This window comes from Eptatretus burgeri, chromosome 2 (genome assembly GCF_056783735.1).
Source record: "Eptatretus burgeri isolate ZD-2024b chromosome 2, Ebu_testis_v1, whole genome shotgun sequence".
NCBI lineage: Eukaryota > Metazoa > Chordata > Myxini > Myxiniformes > Myxinidae > Eptatretus > Eptatretus burgeri.
In genome coordinates this window covers 3,262,837-3,286,946 of record NC_140962.1, presented here as the reverse complement: position 1 = coordinate 3,286,946, position 24,110 = coordinate 3,262,837, and the positions used below count along the sequence as shown (strand labels likewise).

The window sequence follows — 24,110 nt, the reverse complement described above, 5'->3', positions numbered from 1 at the left end:
GATGTCCCATGGCAGGTGAGAGAGGTACCCACACCTAGCCAACTGGCGTGATGACAATTGAAGTCGCCACATAAGAGGAAGAGAGAGTTTGGATGAGAAGATAGAAGATGGTCCATGTTTTCGGAGAGTGAGGTGTAGATGGAGTCATCACTGTTCGGTGGACGGTACAGTACATATAAACATGAGGGGGGAGTGGAGGGGGAGCCAAAGCCAGAGGTATTCCTGGGGGTGGGGGAGTGAGAGCAGTGCAGGGAGAGTGAGGAATAGAGTCTTTGATGAAGAGAGCAACACCTCCACCAGGACGAGGCTCAGGTCTGTCATACCGGAGGACGGAGTAACCAGGGAGAGATACTTGGGAGTCAGACACGTCTTGGGAGAGGAAAGTTTCTGTTAGGCAGATAATGTCTGGTTTGTCAGTGGCAGCCTGCATGGAAAGATCTGAAAGGTTTGAGCGAAGGCCCCGGATATTTGAGGTCCACACTTTTAATGAAGAGGTAGGGGAGGAGGCTTTGGGTGCAGGAGGTGGAGGGGGCGGGGGAGGGTAGGACGAGGGACGAGGGGGGAGGTAAGGAGGGTTGCTGAAGGAGTGTGGGGTATTGCAGAATAGCGAGGGAGGGGGCCGAATGAGGAGGAGAAAAGGCTCTGTGGTGCTGGGAGAGAGGGGGACAAGAGACAAGGAAGATGGCAGTTGAGTATTTGAGGAGGTGGAGTGAAGAGATGGAGGTGAGAGGGCAGTGGAGGGAGGTAGGTTGGTGGATGAGAGGGGGGCAACTTAGAGAAGGAAGAGTGAGGGGGATGAAAGGTGGGAGAAAGGTGAGGGGGAATTTTTGAAAGAGGTGAGAGGCAGGCTTGGAGGGAGAAGACTGGGATGGTTGCTTTGAGAGTGAGAGTGAGGGGTGAGGGGGGTGAGTTGGGACTGAAGTTGGAAAAAACGAATGGTTGATGAGAAGCGAGCATCCATGGCAAACTGTGGTTTTTAAAAGTTTTAGGTCAGAGATGCGATTTAACACAATTCTTGATGGATGCAATGAAGGCGAATTCAGAGCATGGAGAGAAGAAGTGCTGTAATAGTTGGATTTTTTAGGCAAGGAATGAAGGAGAGGTCGAAATGAAAGCAGTCTGTTGAAATAGCAGAAGAGTAGTGCATTGTGAAACAGTAAAGAGTACCACATGTGTGAGAGAGGAAGATGAAGCATCATAAGATCGTTTTTGTTGTTAATATTAATGTATGAGAGAGTTCAACAGATTAGGTCATGGAAATGTAAAAATAGCTTCTGCAGAAAAATCAACATCACTGATGACTTTTGATGATGATGTCGAAGCCCGGTGTCTGATCTCGTCGGCATGTCGCTTCCACGTCCGCTGAATGCTTCCAGTTGACACTTCCACAATATATAAAACAGGACCTGTTCGCTTGGCAATGTAACCAGGTTCCCACATGTTGCCCAAGCTGTAATTTTGAACTGAAACGTATTGTCCAATTTCAAACTCCTGAATTGCCAACAAATCATGAGCTAATTTTTGTGACAGTTGTTTATGCTCAACCGTGGTGTTGATGCGGGGTACAACAGTATTTATACCTGTACAGAGCTTCTTGGTCGTGAGCATCTCTGCCGGTGTTTGTGTCATTGTGGACTGCGGTGTTGTGCGATAACTCAAGAGAAATCGTGACACGCAAGTGTGCAAGAAAGGAACCACTCATTTTACACAATGCCAAACAGTTTGTACCGCACGTTCCACTAACCCGTTTGTCGCTGGATGGTATGGAGCACTCCTGATGTGTCGAGCTCCGTTCTTGTTCACGAGCTTTGCAAATTCTTCACTTGTGAAACACGTCCCATTATCTGACACAAGATGTTGAGGTATGCCGTGTGTGTGCTGTACTGAATTGGGAGATGCTTAGCAGGCAGACACGAAGCGGAGGAACAGTCGAGCCGGGCTGTGTTGCACGAGTGCGAGCCAGGGCGTACTGTGCCCGCGGCTCCCCTTTATTCCGTACGCGGTACACTCACGAGCCGGCCGACTCCAGTATTACTACGACGCCTCAGGCGGCGTGCACACCTCATATCCCTTGCCGACCCCCACGGCCACTCCTCCACCATCACGCCCATCATGCATCATCATCATGCCCCTCCCCGTGGGCATGACTACACCACACTCCTCCCTCCTAAAAGTATGATTATTAAATGATCAGTATTATAAGAAGCATAGACAACACGAAGAACCTCGGTATAATAATCATGCAAATAAAATGAAAACAGCGAAGTATAACAGCACATCACATCATATAATGCGTGGAAGCGAGCTACTGGAGAAGCACAACAGCACGACTCAGCAAACCCGCCCCAGGCAGACCTGAAACAGATAAACCTTTCGAGGCCGGACCCCCGCTGTCTGGAACCCGCGGCGCCACCGACAGACCCAACCGACCTTGGTGGGGGCGCTGAACAGCACCCTTGGCTGGAAGCAACAAACACTCCCCAACCCTCACGCACCATAATCAGTTAAGATTCCACCGCATGGCCAAAACGGCCTTGAGCGCACCCAGAGAGCCACGCCCCAGGCGCCAGGCACGTCTGACCTCGCTGAAAGCAGAGGTGGGGGTAACGCCGACCAGCGCACGGGCCCCGGCTCCGAGTCGATCTCCGAGACCCACACGGCAGTTAGACGGTAGTAATTCCATTTAAACCCCACTTCAACCATAAGCTCGTTATAAATCAATAGGAATAACATTCGAACCATTGTGAATTCATTTTTCCATACAGCGCGCTTTTTTGATAAAATCCCAGTACAAGACAAAGCAATTACCTGCGGCCTGGAGCAACTGGAGGCTAACAAACCTTCTTTATTCGCCCCCACATCACATTGATCATAACACCAACTCCATTGACTGATCTCCGCCACATCCACTTTTACACGAGAACTGCTGGCATTTATTTCAACAACGTTAAACTGCATCACTAGAGCAAGGAAAAACACATATGCCATGAACAACAACCCACAACCCGCATCACGAGTCCGCTTCTTGGTTGTCGACTTGATGCTGCGACTCGCGACTCCCTTTAACGCCACGGGCCCACCGCCACCTGTTGAAGCTGCCTGAACCACACCGATGCGCATTGCCTCACGAACCCTGCCGAAGCGCGGGAACTCATCGCGAACGAAGCGCGGGAACTCATCGCGAGAGCTGATATGGCTCTCGCCGCTCCTGGAGCGCACATCATCGCCGCAGGCAGCAACGAACGGTGGCTCCCGCTGCATCGACGCGGCCCCCGCCGCCAGAGCCTCGCCCTCGGTATTCGACGAAGGTCTCGAAGAGAGCACTGGCACATCTGGAGGCACAAACCGGAACCCGTTCCGACCCAAAAGGGTCCGGCTCGCCGAGCCCGGCTCCTGCTCCGGCTCGCCGGCATCATCATGCCCCGGCTGCAGGCTGATCTCCAGGTCACTGGGGTCCTGCTGCGGTGCCCCTTCGCTCCCGGTGCGATCGTGCTGCGGTGCCCCTTCGCTCCCGGTGCGACCGTGCTGCGGTGCGCGCTCTCGTCCCGCACCGCTAGGCGTGCGAGCACCCTGCGGCACTTGAGCCATCGCGCGGACTTGCGCAGTCACCGGTGTCTGCTCGACAGATGAAACAGTCGCGATCGCCGAGTCGAATGTGATGTCGGTCAATGGCTGCTCGCAGACGAGAAATAAAATGATCTCTGAACCGTGCCGGACGCTCCTCTGCCGTGAATTTGCACGGCACAGCCGAATGCGATGCGCGGCCAGCACGAGTGGACTCAATTCGACACCCGATCCGTGCCTCGCTCACTTCCCCCCCCCCCCCCTGCCACTGATCTTGTCATTTCCGGATCAATTGCAAGCAGGTTTCGACGCGGGACGGAAGGATCGCCTCGCACACCGCCATCTATGAACGCAACAATGGGCGATGACCCTCGGCCCACACACCGTAGACGACCTTGAGAGCCCAGACCGCCGTCCGAGTGATTGCATTGCCACGCTCGCCCACGACCCGCGCCGCAGACCGTGCGCATGGCCGTGCGTGCCTGGCCCATTGCGATGACCCCTAGACCATCTGCTGTGTCCCGACCATCGAGACCTCGGACATTCTCCAGAGCTTGCGCGACGTCCAACGCCGCGTTCGAGCCGAAACGCGTATCCTCGACAAAACGAACAAGAAAATGAACCAAATGAACGAACGTTGCCCACTCGACGTGGCCGAAGTCGATTCCGACGAAGGCGGGCACGCGCACGTTTGCCATGCACCGACTCTTTGCCATGTTCGCGCTGGCGAGACCTTTGGCTCCGTAGGCTGGAACCGCACGGGTCATTTGCCGCCCTTACACACGTCGATCCGAAGATCCTCGTTCGCCAACTGTGCTGTACTGAATTGGGAGATGCTTAGCAGGCAGACACGAAGCGGAGGAACAGTCGAGCCGGGCTGTGTTGCACGAGTGCGAGCCAGGGCGTACTGTGCCCGCGGCTCCCCTTTATTCCGTACGCGGTACACTCACGAGCCGGCCGACTCCAGTATTACTACGACGCCTCAGGCGGCGTGCACACCTCATATCCCTTGCCGACCCCCACGGCCACTCCTCCACCATCACGCCCATCATGCATCATCATCATGCCCCTCCCCGTGGGCATGACTACACCACAGTGTGCAGCAAACGCTTCTCGTAATTTGTCAATCGTGACTTCACTCGTCATTTTCAAAGTGACATATACTTCAATCCACTTTGAGTATGCATCGACCAGAATGAATAGCATCTTCCCTTCTACATCTACATGAATAGCATATTCTACATGTATGCATGACCATGGTTGATTAGAGTCCTCCAAAGGATGGAGTGATGCTTTGGAAGGAAGTTTCTGGTATGTCGCCTGACATTTATGGCACCCTTTGACTCTTTGCTCCAAATCAATATCCATTCATGATCACCATGTGTAGCTTCGTGCCAAAGCCTTCATCCTTACAATACCTGGGTGGCCCTCGTGCAACATGTCAACCATCTGACGTCGGCATCGGGGTGGTAGTTCCACCTGTGCTCCCCATAGCACACAACCTACATGAACACTTAGTTCCTGTTTATGACTAGTGAATGGTTTGAACTCTTCCTGTGGCAATGTTCCTGGCAACCCCCGATGATGTACTCATGAACGCACGAAAGCACAGGGTCCCTGCCTGTCATTAGCTGTACACACGTAGTGGTGATCGGTGAATTCTACATCGTGTCCATCAAGAGAGTCACTTCTGCTGGAATTGCAGCATCATGCCGAGTCAATGCACATGGAAGACAGCTTAGCATGTCGACATTGGCATTGGCCATGCCAGGTTTGTATACAAAATGATAATCATAGGTTGCAAGGGTTAATGCCCAGTGCTGAACTCAAGGTGATGCCATTTTTGGAATAGCTCACTTTTCATTAAATAACCCGAACAAGGGCTTGTGGTCTGTATTTATTTCACATAAATAAAACAAAATAAATGTCATAGAAATCTATTTGTAATGGAGCAAGTGTATGTGAATATGTATGTATGTATGTATGTCTACTCTTCACTCATTGATTGGACAGCTGACCAAATGCCAACCACAATTGCAACCTGAAATACTTAACCTAAAGTGCCCAGGGGACCCAAAAGACCCCACCAAAGACCCAAAAGACCCTGTGATGGAATAAACTTCAATTTCCACTCAGGTTCAGCATTCAAAAGAGAATCTTTAATACATACGTACATACATATGGGAGAAATCTCCATCAATGAAACTCTCAGATTAATGCCCTATCCCAAGCATTATTTACCAAAGCAGGGACGAGTGGGGGAAATGATTGAACAAGCAAGATAAAAGAGAAATAGCCTTTCCTCTGGGAAGGCTTAATGGTTCGGGTGGTGGGCTTTGGATCCGAGGGTCCTGAGTTCAAATCCCCCACAGCTGTTGAATTAATACCAGGTGGAGTTAACTCGGCCTGTCATCCTTCCGAGGTCGGCAAAATGAGTGCCAGCATGCTGGTATACTGTGTCGGAGTGGCAACCCGTCCAGGAATGTGCCCAATAGCCAAGGAGACTGCTAAGGCAGCACCAACGCTCTTCCCAGAGTATGGTCCCAATGTCCTCCTCCTCCTTTGGGAAGGAATAACTTTTCTCAAAGGTTGAAGTCAAATAACTGCTTTCTACTACTGGGAAAGGAGTGGAACAGAGTATAAACAATGTTGATTCCAGCTGGCAAGGCCCAAGTACAGCCAATCAGAAAAGAGCACAAACGGCCCATCAAGGTCCCACAGAGTTTTGGAGGTACAGACAGTTACACAGATCAAAGGAGTAAATCATTATTTCGGCATGTTTCAGTGTTTGATAAACAACATTGCTTTCTCACATTCTGACTGGCACTGCTCAGAGGATCTTGGCAGCTTTTACAATGCCTCCTCACAAAAATCCCTGCATTATAATCATTCAGTTTGCAAATTAAATAAGAAATATCCAAAGTTATATTTAATCATGTACTAATTGATATACATTACTTAAGTCTTCCTGTAACGTCTGCAACATTTCCAGGATGTTACATAGTTCGAATCAATGTATCTGAAAAATGACAAATCAATATCAGAAGGCAGATGTTTGTTTTACAGAGAGCAAATGCAACAGAAGACATGGATAATTATATTTACAATGGAATCTTCTCAACCGCAGCATTTTACATAGATTCAATTAATATTTTGTGAGTGGTGGAACAATGTCTTTATTCACTCACACCAATTACAAATGCTAAAGAGGAAATCAACTTCTACACCCAAAAGACCCCAAAGACCCAACCGAAGACCCAGAGGACCCAAAAGACCTAAAATAAGGCCCAAAAGACCTCCAAAAACCTGAAATAACACCCAAAAGACCCCGAAGACCCAAAAGACCCTGAAGACCCAAAAGTGTGTTATGTAATTAATTAGAGACATAATTAGAACTGCCACTTTATAACTGCTGGCAGTGATGACCGGGTACCAAGACGTCCCGCTTTGATGCAACCCCGCTTTGATTAGACGCCTAACCCTGACCGATAACGTTTTTAAAATTATTATTCATTCTTCAATTTAATTTAGAATGGGATTAAAATAAATTCAATTCAAATCATATGAAAGACCAAACAGGTACAGTCTTACATTGGAGTAATCAGAAGGAACCCAAACAAGCAAAAAGCAAAGATGAAGCCATCAGGAGAAACCTGGATAGGATTCGCATTTCAGCTGCTACTCCTCTACACTCAAACCCATCCAGGCACAGCCAAGTGAGCCTGATTAAAAAAAAAAATCTTTGAATCAAAAAAACAAAAATAACCCATATCAAAAAATTAAACACCTCTGGCTGCCAGACCATTAATCCGATCAAGTTGAAATGTTAAACATGTATTTCCCATAACTACTAGATCAGATTTGTGAAGTTTCACGTCGCTTGATTAAGTGGTTCCAGAAAAGACATTATTGAATATTTTTCTTCAATCCAATATGGCTGCCAAACCATGTGACCTATCATTTATTCCTGAACAAACTAGTACACCCATGGTTTGGGGAACATTTGTGTGAAGTTTCCCCTCGATCTTCCTCACCATTTTGGAGAAGATTTTTTATTGGTTTCAGTGTAAATCCAATATGGCTGCCAAACCATGTGACCTATGATGTCATATGTGAGAACATTTTGTTCCTCATGGATAGGCGGTCATACGTGTAAAGTTTCACCTCGATTTGTTCAGCCACTTCAGAGAAGAATATTTTGAAGGTAAAAAACAAAACAAAAACAATATGGCTACCAAATTACGTGACCAATGATGTCATCAAAAAAATTTTCTCTGGACCTCTGGCCAAGATGACCCTCAAAAAGTTTCATACTGATCAGATGTAGTGTTCTACATCCACAATTACGACGTCATAACGAAGGCACCTATGACATCATAAAAAACCACTTATTCCCTATGAGGAGTACTTGCCATGTGATGTGTTTCAATTTTTTCCTTGATGTGGTTTCGGAGATACAAAGGTCCAAAGTTTTTCCGTTTTTCCAACATGGCTGCCACACCACATGACCTATGACATCATAATTATCATTAAAATATTCTGCATGAGTAGTCGCACCTATGGTGAAAATTTCATCTCAATCCGACAAGCGGTTGCGGAGAAAAGCACTCATGTTCTGTGTGGACAAACAGACAAATGAAAAATTGTGCTTAGCACGACACTTGGCGAATTAGTTGACCTTTCCATGTGGTGGTCCAAGCTGTAATGTCATGGAATGTGTGGTGTTTATTTGTTCGTACATTAATAAAATGACGCGACGTCACAAATAACAATTATCAGGCGCGCGTTGTCATGGTAACGGCAGCAGATTGAAAATTTTCACAACTCATTTAAAGCCACCATGTGACATTTAACAACTTATCATCGGTGCTTGTTGCCTTCATTCTGATCATAGAAAATATTTGAAAATACCTAGGAACATTGCTTTTCAACCAGCTTTACGATCCCGTTATCAGGTTTGAAATATGTTGTAAAACAAAAATATGAATTTTATATGTGTGTTTTTCATGTTTTGGGTGACCCTGACCTTGACTTTGGGTCAATTTCGATCAAACTTTGTACACATGTTAATATTACATGCAGAAATAGACAGTATAAGTTTCAATATAATAAGTGCAAAACTCTTTGAGAAATAGCCATGTGTAATTCACAAAATTACCCATTGGTTTATAATGGGCGATAATATAAAGTGATGCAGAATCCAGATCCTGATCTTGAACATCACCAAAAGTCACATATCTTTTTGTACTGTGGATTTCTATTAGCTGTTAAAATTTCATCCAAATCGGTTAAGAATTGTGACCTGTAGAACGAATAGAATTTTTTTTAAATCACGCCAATGGCTAAAAACTTTGATGTCATACGCTTGCGAAAATTGTGCATAATTTGTAGCAACATGCATTTTAAAACATTTAGATATTCCATTGAAGTTTGTTTTGGCATCAACAGGAAGTCGCTACGACTTCCGGTCACTGAGTTATGTCCAAAAATGTGTTTTCACGTTGTGTGACGTCAGTCGCGACGTTTAGTCCAATTAAAACGGGGTTTGGATGCGGACCGTCTCAGGTGGATTGCCTATCAGGTGTAAAAATTTAAGAACGACTGGTCCAGCCGTTTGGGCTGTAGACGACCGGACAAACAAACAAACCAACAAACGGAACAGACCAACATACTTGACAAAATCGAAGATTTCGCCAAGTAATGAAAAATCACTCGTAGAGTGACAACTTGGTAAAACAGCACAAAGTAGAATGGCACTCGGTAGAGCACATACCTCTGCCAGGTGGAACAGTTTACGTTTTGTATCCCACTGAAGGGCTGAATCAGATACAAAATCCAATCCACTTGTTCTTGTCACCTATTCAACTCATCCACCTTGTTTTGTCATAACTTGTCCACAACTTTTTGAGATATAATGATTTATTCAGTTTTTGGCCCTATCTATCAATTTTATAAATTAGGCCTGTGTTGACCTTTTGATCTTAAAATTAATTGGTAGTTGAATTCAGCGACCTGACATGAAAATGTTCTTCAAATTTCAAGTCAATCGGATGAAAATTGAGGATTTTAGAAAATTTGGCCCAAATAGGCTTTTTGACCTATTTTGACCTTTTGGCCTATGTTAACCTCAAAATTAATAGGTGGTTGAATTTAGTGACCAGATATGCAAATGCTCTTCAGATTTCAAGTGAATTGTATTAAAATTGAAGATTTCAGAATTTTGGCCTTTGTTGGCTTTTTGGCCTATGTAAACATAGGCCTAATTTGGTGACTTTATGGCCTAATTTGGTGACCTGATATGCACATGCTCTTCAAATTTGAAGTCAATCAGATGAAAATTGGGTCCAAATTGGCCTTTTGGTCAATGTTGATCTCAAAATTAACAAGTGGTTGAATTCAGCGACCTGACATGCAAATGGTTTTCAAATTTCAAGTCAATCAGATGAAAATTGACAATTTTAGAAACAATTAAAAAATTTGGCCTATTTTGGGTTGATCTTATGGCCTCTGTTGACCTTTTGACCGAAGATAACCTCAAAAGTAATCGGTGGTTGAATTCACTGACAAGATATACAAATGCTGTTCAAATTTCAAGTCAATCGGATGAAATTTGAGGATTTTAGAAAATCGGGCTCAAATTTTCCTATTGCCCAATGTCGACCTTTTCCATTGACCCAATTTTACGAAAATTTAATTTGGGACCGTTGCAATGTTGGTGGCATTAATTTCTGAAAATTTCAGAATGCTCGGTTGAGCAGTTTGGGCTGGAGGTGAGCGGACAGACAAACAAACACACAAACAAACAAACAAACAAGCAGTCATAGACTGGTACTTACGAAATCGTCAACTTGACCTCTGACCTTGTCTAATAAAAGCTGTCTCCAGAGAAGGTAGCGACGCAAACCAGAAGTTTCTATGATGATTCTGCACCAAACCATCAAAAATCAAATGTTTTGGATGTTTGACCTCACTGTGACCTTGACCTTTGACCGATTTTGACCAAAATCTAATCAGCGCTAGCCATCACCCTCCTGAATCACGTGGTGTAATTTGACATTGGAAGCTTCTTCCGTTCTCGAGTTATCATTTTTTGGATGTTTGACCTCACTGTGACCTTGACCTTTTGACCGATTTTGACCAAAATCTAATCAGCGCTAGTTATCACCCTCCTGAATCACGTGGTGTAATTTGACATTCGTAGCTTCTTCCGTTCTCGAGTTATCTGTATGAAACCATCAAAAATCGAATATTTGACCTCACTGTGACCTTGACCTTTGACCGATTTTGACCAAAATGTAATCAGCACCAGCCATCACCCTCCTGAATCATGTGGTGTAATTTGACATTGGTAGCTCCTTCCATTCTCGAGTTATCATGCCTCCAAACAAACAAACAAACACAAACAAACAAACAAACACACAAACAAACAAACAGAAACGGAAGTCATCAATATACTTACGAAATCTTTAGATTTCGTAAGTAACAAACGGAGGAAAAAAAAATCTTACTTGTCAAAAATTTCTTTATTTTTGCCAAGTACCAAGAAGACGTCGTGCAGAGCACAACACTTTCAAAGTCCATTCAAACAAATTTGATCTCCATAATAATTGGCTCGTTGAATTCAGTGACCTGAAATATAAATCCTCTTCAAACTTCAAGCGAATTGGATGAAAATTGACAATTCTAGAAATTCGGTCTTTGTTGGTCTTTTGGTCCATGTTGACCTCCAAAATAATTGGTGGTTGAATTCAGTGACCTGAAATTCAAATCCTCTTCAAATTTTAAGGTGATCGATGAAAATTGAGGATTTTAGAAATTCCACCTTAGTTGTTGACCTTGGGACTACATTGACCTTTTTGGTCTCTGTTGACCTCAAAAGTAATTGGTGGTTTATTTCAGTGACCTGATATTTAAATCCTCTTCAAATTTCAAGTCAACCGGATGAAAATTGAGGATTTTAGAAATACCGCATTAGTTGTTGACCTTTGGCCTATGTTGACCTTTTGACCTCAAAAGCAATAGGCTTCTTCCTTATGACAAACTCTACCATGCGGTGAAGTTTCGTGAAGTTCGGTTTGAAATTGTGACCTGCAGGTGATAAACAGACAGACAGAACAACAAAATCGACGAATCAATATTCTTGAATAATCTTCGATTTTGCAAGTAACAAACAAATAGACAGACAAAGGGATCCAAACGCAACACCTTCTCCTCTGGCGAGGATAATCACTCTGAGATTAAGAAAATTTATTATGTTGTATTTGAACAATTGGGAGGGGCTACAAAAAGCAACAACAATTATTGTGCAATCAAACCTCCCAACACACACCGAGCATAGTACGAGTAGTAGCTTCTTAACTCAACCAATCCTTAAGGCCTCACGCCTCAGACATTCCACAAAGAAAGATACGAAGGATCATGTGACGGAAATACAATCGCCAGCTCAACGGAGTTTAGCTGTCCCGGGTGAGATATCCGCCTGATGGGAAAACAGTTTGTTCTCGCAAACATGGCAAATTTCAAGCTGGCATGGTGCAGAGGCAGGTGGTCATGGGTGCAGCTAGTCACGGTGTGCAGTGGGGGCTCCTGGAGATAGGGCGTGTCGATTGTTCTGATGGAAAATACAGCAAAACCCCACCCAGCTTCCCCGTCTGAACCTAGCGCAGCTCTCTTCCCTGCATTTCGGCGCACACCTTTATTATCTAGTGCCTTGTCTCACTCCGTGATGTCATTGGCTCCACCCCGCATGGCTGCCTTTGGCTGGCGAGCCCGGTTCTTGGGGGCGGGGTGTTGTCAGGGCATTTACCACCAAGACTCACCTCTGCGGCCCAGCTCATCATAAAGAAGATACGACAGATTACAACGGGATAAAATATTGCAGATGGTTAAGGGGGAAGAGATTTTAGACACGCACATCTGGGAAAGCTAAACAGCAGCTTGCTATACGAATAACGGCGCATTTCCGAATTTGATCATTTTACCTCACTCTTACACGAAACATGCACAATAGAAATAACTATCATTATACAATGCAAAGTTACCCAATATAAGGCATTCCCGCAGCAATATGTACACACTCTTTGTCGATGGCATATATCTGTTAACTGGTTTTCTTCACAACACAAACTAGCTTTATGACTGCAACTCACAATAGATTGTGATTTTAAAGTTGAGGGAACAATACATCTGGACCACACGATGTGGGAGTGTTGGGTGAGGATGTAGAACCTGCTTTATGGACCAATCTACTTTTCATGCCATGTGATACTTAATGCAGGTATGATCGCACAAGATTTCCTTTAACCTTGATGACCTTGTCACTCCATGGGATCTTTAATGCCCATATATTTGGAGAGAGAGAGAGATAGAGACGAGACGAGACGAGATGAGACGAAACAGTGCTGACAAAGTTCCCTTGAGACGACACTTGATTTACAATGCAGTGCTCATCATGGCACCATCTTACAATGGTAGTTTTGGCCAGACTTGTGCTTTCTCCAGGTTAAACACATTATTACGCATAACAGATGATATCATACTACCAATTGAGATATCTATTTCGATGAGAATAAAAATATTGCTTCCATGTTACATGTTGCTTTGATGACATTTATGGTGCATGTGTTTTGGAAGGGAAGGAAATCGAGCACAATCACCTCCTCCGACGAAGCCTGTGGATCCAGATCAGGGGACGAAAGGAATCGCCAATGAAGAGGGAAGGTGTAAAAATGATAGTATAAGTGCATCCTGGCAGCAGGAAGAAATTGTGAAAGCTGCATTGCAGTCTGGTGAGATTTACTTTTCAACAGTTTTTATATTTTATTAACCACACCTCTCCCCAAACCCAATCGGTATTGCTTTAGCTCTTCATCTTGTTTAAGTTATATTATGGGTGGAAAATGAGTGCGCATGTTGGGGGTGGCGAGGGGAATGACCCGTAGTTTTCGTTAGCTTGAACTTTAGAGCAATGCCAGCTCCAACATACCCCCCCCCCCAAGGGAAAGGAATTAATCCACAGATGTGTTTTTGGCTCAACGGCCGTCATTTCTGCCTCGAGGTGACATTTTTTTTTTTTTTTTAACATAACAAAAACAAACATAACGATGGCTAAACATGTGCTTTAACCCCAAGATCAAAGTACACAGTCAAACAATGTTTGTCTAAATAATACACATTCATGTTGGTCAGAAAGCTAAAGCGCATGGTTATATAAAAACCCATACCTCCGAGCCCAGAGGGCTCTCATACCATAAACGTTTTCTGTTTGGGAACAACTTGGCTGTCACCAGTAAAAAGTGATTCCCCCAAAAAGTTCAGTCCATGAAACAAGTTTTTTTTTGTTCATGAAACAAGGTGCAATCAACCAACAAATGCTACTCCAGCAATTTTGAACCAAGCAGGATAAAGCAGATTGAGTCTCAGATGAGGTTTAAAGAGCAGGTTTTGGGTCGCTGATGACTTTGCGTGATTCGAAGGTTGTAATCTCATTAATAATTGTTGGGCAATTATTTTCTTACATTTGAAACTCAAAATATTATATGCTAAAATTAACTTTTCAGTCAAAACTTTTGTGAGTGATCGAAAAACAGACCGGAATTTACCGAAGATGCTATGACGTCACGTTCTCCGAAAACTTTGTGAACATTCGGAAACAGCGTGTGAACAATGGCGAGATGCGAATCAGAGAGTGATTTAAGCGGCGATGAAATTGAGTGTTTTCATTCCAATATTGCCGAGGACGAGTCGGGGGATAATGGGAATTTATAAAAACGAATATGACGTCATTGTGATGCGATTTCCATTAGCGGCTGATATTGCCTGCGCGTGGGCTTTCTGCATATACATGGCAAGTTTCACGAAGATCCGATGAAAAATCTTGATTGTGAAACAAAAAATGTCAAAAAATAGGAATGACGTCATAAAAATTGATATGACGTCATAGTGATGTATCATATGTGCGGTAATTCATCTCTGCTAATGCTCTGTTCGATTCCCACAAACAGAATTCAAAAAGCTTGCCTAGTTTCAGAGATAATTTTTTAGGCGATTTCCATGAGCGGAGATATTTTGACGTCATAACTTTTTTTCTGAGGAATTTTCAAAATCGGAGATCGTTACTGTCTGCGCAGGGTATTTTTACATGTATATGCCAAGTTTCAGGAAGTTTCGATGAAAACTGTAGGCTGTGAAACAAAAAAGTCCACAAGAAGAAGATGAAGAACAACGTGAGTAAGACTTAGAGATCCTCCAAGAGGATCTAAAAACTACCACATGTCAAGCAAGTATGAGTTGGAGTGAAGTGTGTGTTGCATTGCTGGAAAGTCTGCCTCCATTGTGTGGTGAAGTGGAATACTGGTGAGACATGGCAAAGTTTTGCAGCGGTATATGTATATGTGCACCATGTGGTCATTGTCTGCTTACCGCCTTAACATGACCATTATGTCCACTTTATCCTAACTATTTTGCCACCTCTATTAATTATTTGTACTGTGTGGTGTAGCTATATCGATTATTACACTGGTGAGACCACACGTTGATGAATTTATTGTTCAACTTTTGCCTTGATGCTGACATGGCTCTGGGCTGTGATAGCCTTTTGTTTTTTTGGAATACACTGCCGAGGCTCGTATGAGAGCTAACGCACAGAACATACAACAAGGGGAGCGGGAGACAAGAGGGGTGTGAGAGGGAAGGAAAAAACAGTGTGGATCAGAGACATGAGGAGATCTGTGGAAGGGAGAGGGATTGGGTGGGGTACACAGGGTAAACAAGATGGTCACAACAGGGACTTTCAGGTCCTTGCACAACAGGGAATTTCAGGGAGGAAAGCAGGGAATTTGAAGGAAGTGGGCTTGGGGTGGATTAAAAGGAGTAGAAAAGATCATGATTTTAGATGATGCACATAAGAGGGAGTGGTGAACAGTTGTTTTGACGACCTGTAGGGAAAAGTGGGATTAAAGAGAGTGTGGGAGTTTGTTCCAAAAGCGGGGAAAAAGAGGAATGAAAGAGTAAAGGTGAGCAGTGATTCTTCATTTTGGTAGTTTTACCAGAAGGGGGTTGCTGGTGTACCTTGAGCGCCCTGTGGAAATATGGGTGGACATATCTCAGACATTGTGGGGGGGAGCGAGACTGGAGAGGAGACGGTAGAAGACAGAGAGACCACCGACCTGCCTGTGGTGAGAGAATGAGAGACCCAAAGACTCAGCCTCATCGCGGGAGATACATATGATCCTAAATGCCTTCGTTTCCACAGCGTGAAGCCGAGAAAGCTAAGAGGCAGGAGCATCAGCCCAGAGGGGAGAGCACTATTCCATCAGGCTTTGGATGAAAGCTTTGTTTGTGGTCAGGAGCTTAGGTGGGCCAAGAAAGGACTTTGCACGATGAAGGACGTCCAGTCGGCGACTGGGTTTGGAGGCCAGGTTGGAAATGTGGCTTTCCCAGGAAAGATCATGGTAGATAGTGAGGACCAGAAGCTTGAATGAAAGGATTTCATCAAGAGGATTGTTGAGAAAGTAGGTGTGTGTGTGTGTGTGTGTGTGTGTGTGTGTGTGTGTGTGTGTATGTGTGTGTGTGTGTGTGTGTGTGTGTGTGTGCGCGCGTGCGCGTGCGCGTGCGTGTGTGTGTGTGTGTGTGTGTGTGCGTGCGCGTGTGTGTGTGTGTGTGTGTGTGTGTGTGTGTGTGTGTGTGTGTGTGTGTGTGTGTGTGTGTGTGTGTGTGTGTGTGGGGGGGGGGGGGTTGCAGGATGGTCCTTTCGAAGAGATATAGTGAGAGTGTGACATTTGTCAGGATTTGAAAGACATGTTCAAATTTGAACAAAATTATTATTAATGCTCAAGTCGAATGTCAGACCGAACCATCACGTTCAGGAAAAGCTTGGGCTAAATACAATATCCTGTCGACCACACAGCAGGGTGGGAATAATTGGGGCCAAGAAAGAAGTAGTAGAAGATTTTTGTGGCCATCCCAAGCTTCCATGAGTACATTAAGAGTCGACCACAATTTGTGGACTGGTGTGACCGGTAGACCAAACCAGGCAGATTACCTCATGCCGAAGGGTGATTAATGAGCCCGTAGAGTTTTTGCTTACAAATCTGATAGTGATGATAACTTTTCTGAGGCGAGCTTAGTTTCTGGAAGCTTTGACTCCAATCCTTAATATTTCTGCTGTCCCCTTGTTTTAAAACCAAATCCAGTATGCCCGTTCATTTTATATGATGGTAATCACCAATAATCTACCACTGTATTGCTTCTAATGCATGCTTTCCTCGAATCCTTTTTCATCTTCCACAGCTGGGCACATTCAAGTCACTCTCAAGGATTATTTCCAAAGGAGTCGGGGAAAGAAAGAGGAAATGGGCACTATTTCCTCCCCTTCAACCCCGATCAGTCCAACCCCTTCAACCCCGATCAGTACAACCCCTTCAACCCCAATCAGTCCCTCCCCTTCAACTCCAATTGGCCTCTCACTCCCAACCAGCATTCATCTTTCAGTTCCACAATTTGGTGGAATTGCGAGCAATGAGAGGGAGACACAAGACATCAGTACCTGCTCCCAGGTGCCTGTTGACTTCTTGATAAAAAACCTTCAAGTTACTGAGAATGAAGGTATGATGACAATCTCGTTGGCTATTGATGTCTATTATCAATTTACAATGAGGAACTAGTCTTTCTGGTGAAGGCTAGTGTCGATCTGTGTTGGCAGTCAGGTAGAACAACAGATAAAATCAACAGAACGTTGATTGAGTTAAGCTAACTGCTGTGGAAAGCATGGAGAAGCTGACATATTGGTCGTTAACCCTCTTTTGCTCCGACGAAGGGTTAATGCCAAAAACATGATCTTCTCCTTGCTTCCCGCGGCAGTTAGAATATCTCAATCAACGTTGTGTTGATTTCATATGTTGTACTATCAATTTTGTTTGCTTCAAATTGTGTTAAATTAATTTAAAATACATTTCCTGAAAAACATGATTGTGTCCTCAAGATTGTGATTGATTGTGTCCTTTAATGATTGTGTCCTCAAGGAACCAAAATACATGAGTTAAATGTACAATTGCGAATTTATCAAAATTACACAAGCAATAATTAATTAAATGTAATATGCAACTTACACAAATTCTTAATCAGATATCTCTCAATTAAAAAGACCAATGAATTGATTTCATCGAAATTATTGAATATTGGAAGAAATGTAAATTTTCCATAAGAATGGGTTTGTTGTTTGTTGTTTCAATTGTCTGCCATGGTTGTATGAGTGGTTGTTTGAATTTTTGTCTGTCTCGCACTACAAGTTGAGGGGTTCTCTTTTTCCCATCTCTCGTTTTTTTATTTTTTTTCTCAAATGGGTGTTCATTTTCAATCTAGCTTCATCTGATGAGATTTCCTTCCCCAGATGGAGAAGAACCCAAGGTGGATGAGCGCCATATTGATTTACTTGCCAGGGAAGAGGATATCTTGGGAGAGCTGGCGAAACTCACACAGCTTCTTCTCACTTTAAAGGTTTCATATTTGTTTTTATCCACTTGCAAATTTAAACCTTCCACTGCTAATTTGGTTCGCCAATTGCACCTAATTCCACCCTCTCCCCATATTCACAATAATGGTGGTGTTGTGTCACCCTTTGACATGTGACGACGAAAATTTTATGCGTTGTTGCATCCAGAATATTTGCATTCTCATGGCACGCTGTTATTCTGAATCATTGTTTTGCACCTTGACATAAATCCGTGGTGGTTACAAGTTGCGCATGCAGGTGGGCCTTGCCAATTTTCTGCTTTGGGCGTGTCCAGTAAATCCATTCCATAAAAACTACTTGTATTTCCAATGGAGCATAAATTTCATATTTATATTTTCAGTGTTTTAGTGTTCGTGCTTAATAATCAAGAGTGTCTCTAACCGTGTCTCTAACCTTTTATCTGCTCTGAGGTTGAAATGCATGCAATGAAATATAATGAATAAGAATAAACAATCAGTATTGTTATTCTAAATTTAGAGTAATTGTCCAAACGATAAAATTATGATTGCTTATCCAATTTAGGGATAAGACAAGGTTATCCCTTTTCTACTGTTCATCGACCTTACTATACCAGCAATGCAGCTTGCTAGTTTTTGCTGTAATGCGCGTTCTTTTCCTCTCATTTGATTGGTTAAACTTGTATTGTTTGAATTATCTTACAGACGGAGACACTCCCATGTGATGTATGACAAGGATTACAAATGCACATTGTTCATTTGGAGAGCACAACAGCCAAAAAAAATGGAAATTCTACTTCTCATTCTTATTCTTGATTTCCATCCTCATGTTTAGAAAAAAGAGGCAAGGTTGACCAAATATAAATAATTTCTCATGAAAGTTTGTATATTTATAAAGAAGCTATGAATGAAGGGATTCAAAAGCTTTATATAACTGGATTAAAAGATACTTCTTTTTTCATTTTATAAATTCTGGAATTTTAATGCAGATTAAATTTAATAATTTGCAGCACACAAGACATTTCATGAAACATCTCTATTATGATAGGGAATGAGATTGTTCAACAAGCAAAAAGTTTAATTTAACCAGTTTAGTGTAACACTTTTAATTAAACTTCAAGCGGATTTTTTTTTTTGTTTGTTTACTCCATAATGCTATGCTCTGGACGCCACCAGGTGAACTTGAACGATGGATCATATCCTTCTGGTTTTTTAGCACGTAGATAAGCTGGCTAACAGGACACACATGATGGACAAACAACAGCTTGCTTATTGGATACCATCACTAGAATCTGTAAGTTGTTTAAATGCAGCTCTGCCATGCCATTCACTTAAACTCCTGATTTGGTTTTTGGTTCACAAACTCCCTTGTAATTGTCCAGCACTTGTGAGTCTGCACTTTGCAGGGGGCATCAACACAACTGGACCATTTGCATACTCTTGGCGATGTTGAATAGTCCATTATATATTTTTCAAGATAACCTAATCCTCCTCAATTTTCATGACTGGGTTTACATTATTAATTATATTGTGACAAACAGGTGGATACGTGTAAATATAACAGCACAAATGTTCAAGAGAACCGTTGTATGTGTTTTTATTGTTTGATTATGATTTAGAATAAAATTTCATGTAAATTGTATATCACCAATAAAGTGCATGATTCACAATCACATAAATATATTAACATTCTTTTGTATATTTCCTACAGTTACATTGTTTTTAAGTACCGGGCGTAGTGGCGTGCGCCTGTAATCTGGCTACTCAGAGGCTTGGGTTGGAGGATCGCTTGAGGACGGGTGCTCTGTGCTGGGCCATGCTATGAGAGGGTGCAGAGCAGCATGGAATCATGGCCAAACCCAATCCTTATCCCTGTGTCGTAATAGGCGACCAGGGTTGCGTCAGGAAGGGCATCCGGCATAAAACCTATGCCAAATCAGTATGTGGATCATAACGGATGATCCGCTGTGGTGACCCCTAACGGGAGCAGCCGAAAGACGAACAACACATTGTTTTTAAGTGTTTATCTCGATTAATAGGCCAATTCTCCAATCACATTTCTTTTAAACTCTTGTATCAAAAGTAGTGACTCGAGCCAGGGATCTTCTTTTATAATCAAACATGTTAATTGGACTTGTTCAAAGTTGTGTTTCGACCCACTCCTCAGTACCTCTCACCCCCACTCCCCCCCCCTCCCCAAGGTAATGCCATTTCTAAAAGAACAGGCACCCTTTAGAATTCAGTGTGCAAGTGTGATTTATACCCGGGGAATCGCACAATTAAATTACAAAAAATATCGAGATTTCACCTTGTATGGTTCAACCTGCATTTCCCATTTTGCCAAGAAACACAAATTTGCGATTATAAAGTTTTACTTCTTACCTCCACCACCAAAAGTGTAAGGAGGTTATGTTTTCACCCCTGTCTGTCTATTTGTTACTTGGCAAATTTCTTTGCAAATTTTGCAAAAGACAAATTGCCGACAGGTCACAATTGAGGTCACTGAATGAAACGAGCCAAATATTTTTGAGGTCAACATAGACCAAAAGGCCAACATGGACCAAAGGGCAACAACTAAGGTGGTATTTCTAAAATCCTCAATTTTCATCTCATTTGACTTGAAATTTGAAGAGGATTTGTATATCAGGTCACTGAATTCAACCACAAATTATTTTCGAGGTCAACATCGGACAAAAGGACAACATGGGCCGAATTTCTAAGATGGTCATTTTCTTTAGCGAATTTGCGGCTGCACACGCCCACCGAACGTGGAAATCCAGTCGCAGCTTTCGGATCAACGCCGAAATCCAGCTACGGGTGTGTTTTTAACCACACCACAACCTTGTCAATGCTCTGCCCGCACTACAGGGTCAATCGGCGAATTGTCGATTTACCTAATTATTCGCGCGGACAGACTACCGAGAGGTTGTACCTCAACGAGACCTGCTCAGAAACAAGCCGCTTTAAGCAGCTCTTTCCGTCTGCGATTGCCGAGCGGTTTATTATCGCCAAGCCCCGTTGGATCCGATTATCTTATCGGTGTTAAAAACCAGCTATTTATTCCGAACGCAATTATGGCAGTTCAATGGAGGAAGGGACGCAACGAGCAGGTGAATATTCAACCAATGGGGGGTATTTATTTTACACGCATGCAGTCCATGAAGCAATGGGGGGGAGGGGGGATGGGGACAGGACACGAGCAAAAAGACCTACAGCCGTTGTTTACTCAGTATGTACATGCACTTATAACAATCCTACTTAAAGGACAAGGCGCCACATACTTCCATGCAAAAACCCCAGAAAAGAAAAGGGAGAACTGGGCCCGTAAGCCTTTAATGTTTCTCGGAGCTTGGGAGACCGAAGGAGCTCCGCAAGGCCGTGCAGGTTACCTGCCACCCTCGTGGTGATTCGCTGGGCCCTGGTTCGGCGATCCTCGGTGTTTCTGCCCGCACTCTGTTGGACTCCACCCGTGCCTTCAACGGCGCCTCCAACGGCGATCCGGCTGGCGACTCCTCTCCGGCTTCTACTCGACCAACTCCTCTGTCCAATTCCACTCACTCCGGACTCCAACACTCAACTCTGGTGCTCTCCACACCGACTCGCCAAGGAGACCAAGGAGAGAGACTCTCTCATCAGCTCGCCAACCGCCCACTCTCTTTCTCGGTATTCCAACGTGGCTCTTTATCGCCCCCGGGCGTTCGCCCCTCCCTTCTCGGCGCGCATGGGAAAATTCCCGGAGAGTTCTTGGGTTTTCATACGTTTAGTAACAGTCACTTCTGTTTACCCGTTCCAGAATATCGGGGCGGGAGTTGTCGAGTCGTTCTCTCTTCGGAGTATTGGGTTATTCTTAACTGTTGCTTTTGTTTGTAGAGGTGGGCTGGTGTGTTGTGGAGATTGATGAGGTTGTTGAGATGTCGTTGTTGCAGTGTGGTTGGCGCTGTGGTGGGGATGGCGTGGTTGTTGAGATGTCGTTGTGGTGGTGGAGGTGGCATGGGTGTAGTGGTGTCGTTGAAGAGATGCTGTTTGTTTGAAAGAGATGTTGGCGGTTGTGGAGAAGGTGGTGAGGAGATGTTGTTTAAAATAAAGATAGAAAAGAATAATACTACCTCAAGATTTACAACCCGGCACATGACTAATGCCCTTTCGACATTGGTGGGGAAATCTAATCTGGACACACACTTATCGACATAACTGATCTTCGGGGAACCTGAATGGTGTTCTGTGAATTTCCACAACCGTAACAATATATATATATATATATATATATATATATATATATATATATATATATATATATATATATATATATATGTATATAAGGTCAAAAGGTTTCATGCAAATTGTAAATTAATTTATTTTATCCTCGATAGGCCAAAGGTCAACAACTTAAAAAAAATTCTAAAATCCTCAATTTTCATCCAATTGACTTGAAATTTGAAGATAATTTATATTCAGGTCACTGAATTCAACCACCTATTATTTTTGAGGTTAACATTGGCCAAAAGGTCAACATAGACCAAAATATCAACATCAGCCAAATTCCTAAAATTGTTTCAAAAAGTCAATTTTCATCCCATTGACTTGAAATTAGGAGAGCTTTTCCACATCAGGTCATTGAATTCAACCACCTGTTATTTTTGAGGCTAACATTGGCCAAAAGGTCAACTAGACCAAATTTCTGGAATCGTCCATTTTCATCTGATTGACTTGATATTTGAAGAATATTTGAATATCAGGTCACTGAATTCAACCACCAATTAGTTCCGAGGTCAGTATAGGCCAAAAGGCCAACATAGGTCAAATTTCAAATGTCAATTTTCACACAATTGACTTGAAATTTGAAAAGCATTTGCATATCTGCTCACTTAATTCAACCACTACTTCATTCTGTTTTGCCAAGTGTCACTCTGAGTGATTTTTCATTTTTTTTGTTTTTCTGTCTGCTCCGCTCCAAAGGGCGGGGGAGCCCCTTGTGAGTCAACGGCCATCCATATCTGTGCCCAACTGTGTCTGCGGACATCCTCCTGCAGTTGGGTTACTTTTTATTAAGAGGTTGGTGGCAGGATTTGCACTCCGGCCACGGTAAAACCCTTCATTGCGCAAAACATTCCAAAAGCAGAAAAAATATCTGAAAACCCACTCCATGGGAGTACCTCCTGTGCAGCTTCTCTTCACAGGGCAGCTCACCAGATGACGGGATTGGGGCAAAGCCTTCGGGAACCCCAATCATTGATGAGAGGAGGGAAACCACGGGGTAACCTTCCCGAGTCAGATTGCGGTAGTGTGTGTTAGGGTGGTGCTGAGGTGTCGTCCACCAGAGGGCGGTCTCTTTGGGTTAACCTGAGGTGGTCCCTTCGGGTGGGTGCCTGGAATATCCGACCACGAAGAGAGGAGAATCACCTGTCTCTGTTATCTGAGCTCAAGCGTTTGGACATCGGTATTGCAGCGCTCTCTGAGGTTCGGAGACCGGATTGCGGCGAGATCATGTCAGGTGGTTACACCAACTATTGGTCTGGTCGCTCTGATGGTTACCATGCCCACGGAGTTGCTGTAGCTGTGTCCAATAAGCTGACTCCAATGATAATTGAGGCAACACCGGTCAACGAGTGTTTTATGAGGCGAAGGATTCATCAATCCTTGGGTGTCATGTCCCTGGTCTCTGTGTATGCTCCGACTGAGGCGAGTGATCTCACCGTGAAGGATGCATTCTATATCACGCTCGAGTCTGTGGTTGATCCTGAAGAGTTGAGGAGCACCTTCAAGACCACCGTCCTTGATGTTGCTGGTGGATGTCTTGGAACTCACCGTCGGGAGAAGAAGAATTTTGTCTCTCGGGAAACTGGATACCATTGACCAGTGTCACAGGACCAGCATGAATGGCAGAGCTGAGATGTTCAGGGAGCTGAGGCGTAAAACTGTACATGCACTAAGGTTGGACAAGGAGGCCTATGTGCGAGGAATCTGTGAGGGGGTAGAGCATCACCTGTGCTCAAGTGATTCTCACCCTGCTTACAGGGGAATTATCGCATTGCGTTCCTCCAAGCCCGTCCCTCAGTGTACGGCAGTTCAAGCAGAGG

General features: G+C 43.8%; 1 protein-coding gene across 5 annotated transcripts in view; it reads left to right on the top strand.

Annotated features, from left to right (window-relative positions):
- LOC147031275 (rho guanine nucleotide exchange factor 11-like) overlaps positions 1–19,716 on the top strand; it is a 149,361-nt gene extending 129,645 nt beyond the window's left edge. For all 5 annotated transcript variants that reach the window (XM_085860963.1, XM_085860954.1, XM_085860928.1 and 2 more), the window contains 4 exons: positions 13,198–13,352; positions 16,855–17,169; positions 17,954–18,060; positions 18,739–19,716. In XM_085860963.1, coding sequence (XP_085717089.1) covers positions 13,198–13,352; positions 16,855–17,169; positions 17,954–18,060; positions 18,739–18,765 — 604 coding nt within the window. In that variant the 3' untranslated portion in view covers positions 18,766–19,716. The remainder of the gene's footprint in view (positions 1–13,197; positions 13,353–16,854; positions 17,170–17,953; positions 18,061–18,738) is intronic.
- Positions 19,717–24,110: the final 4,394 nt, after the last annotated feature.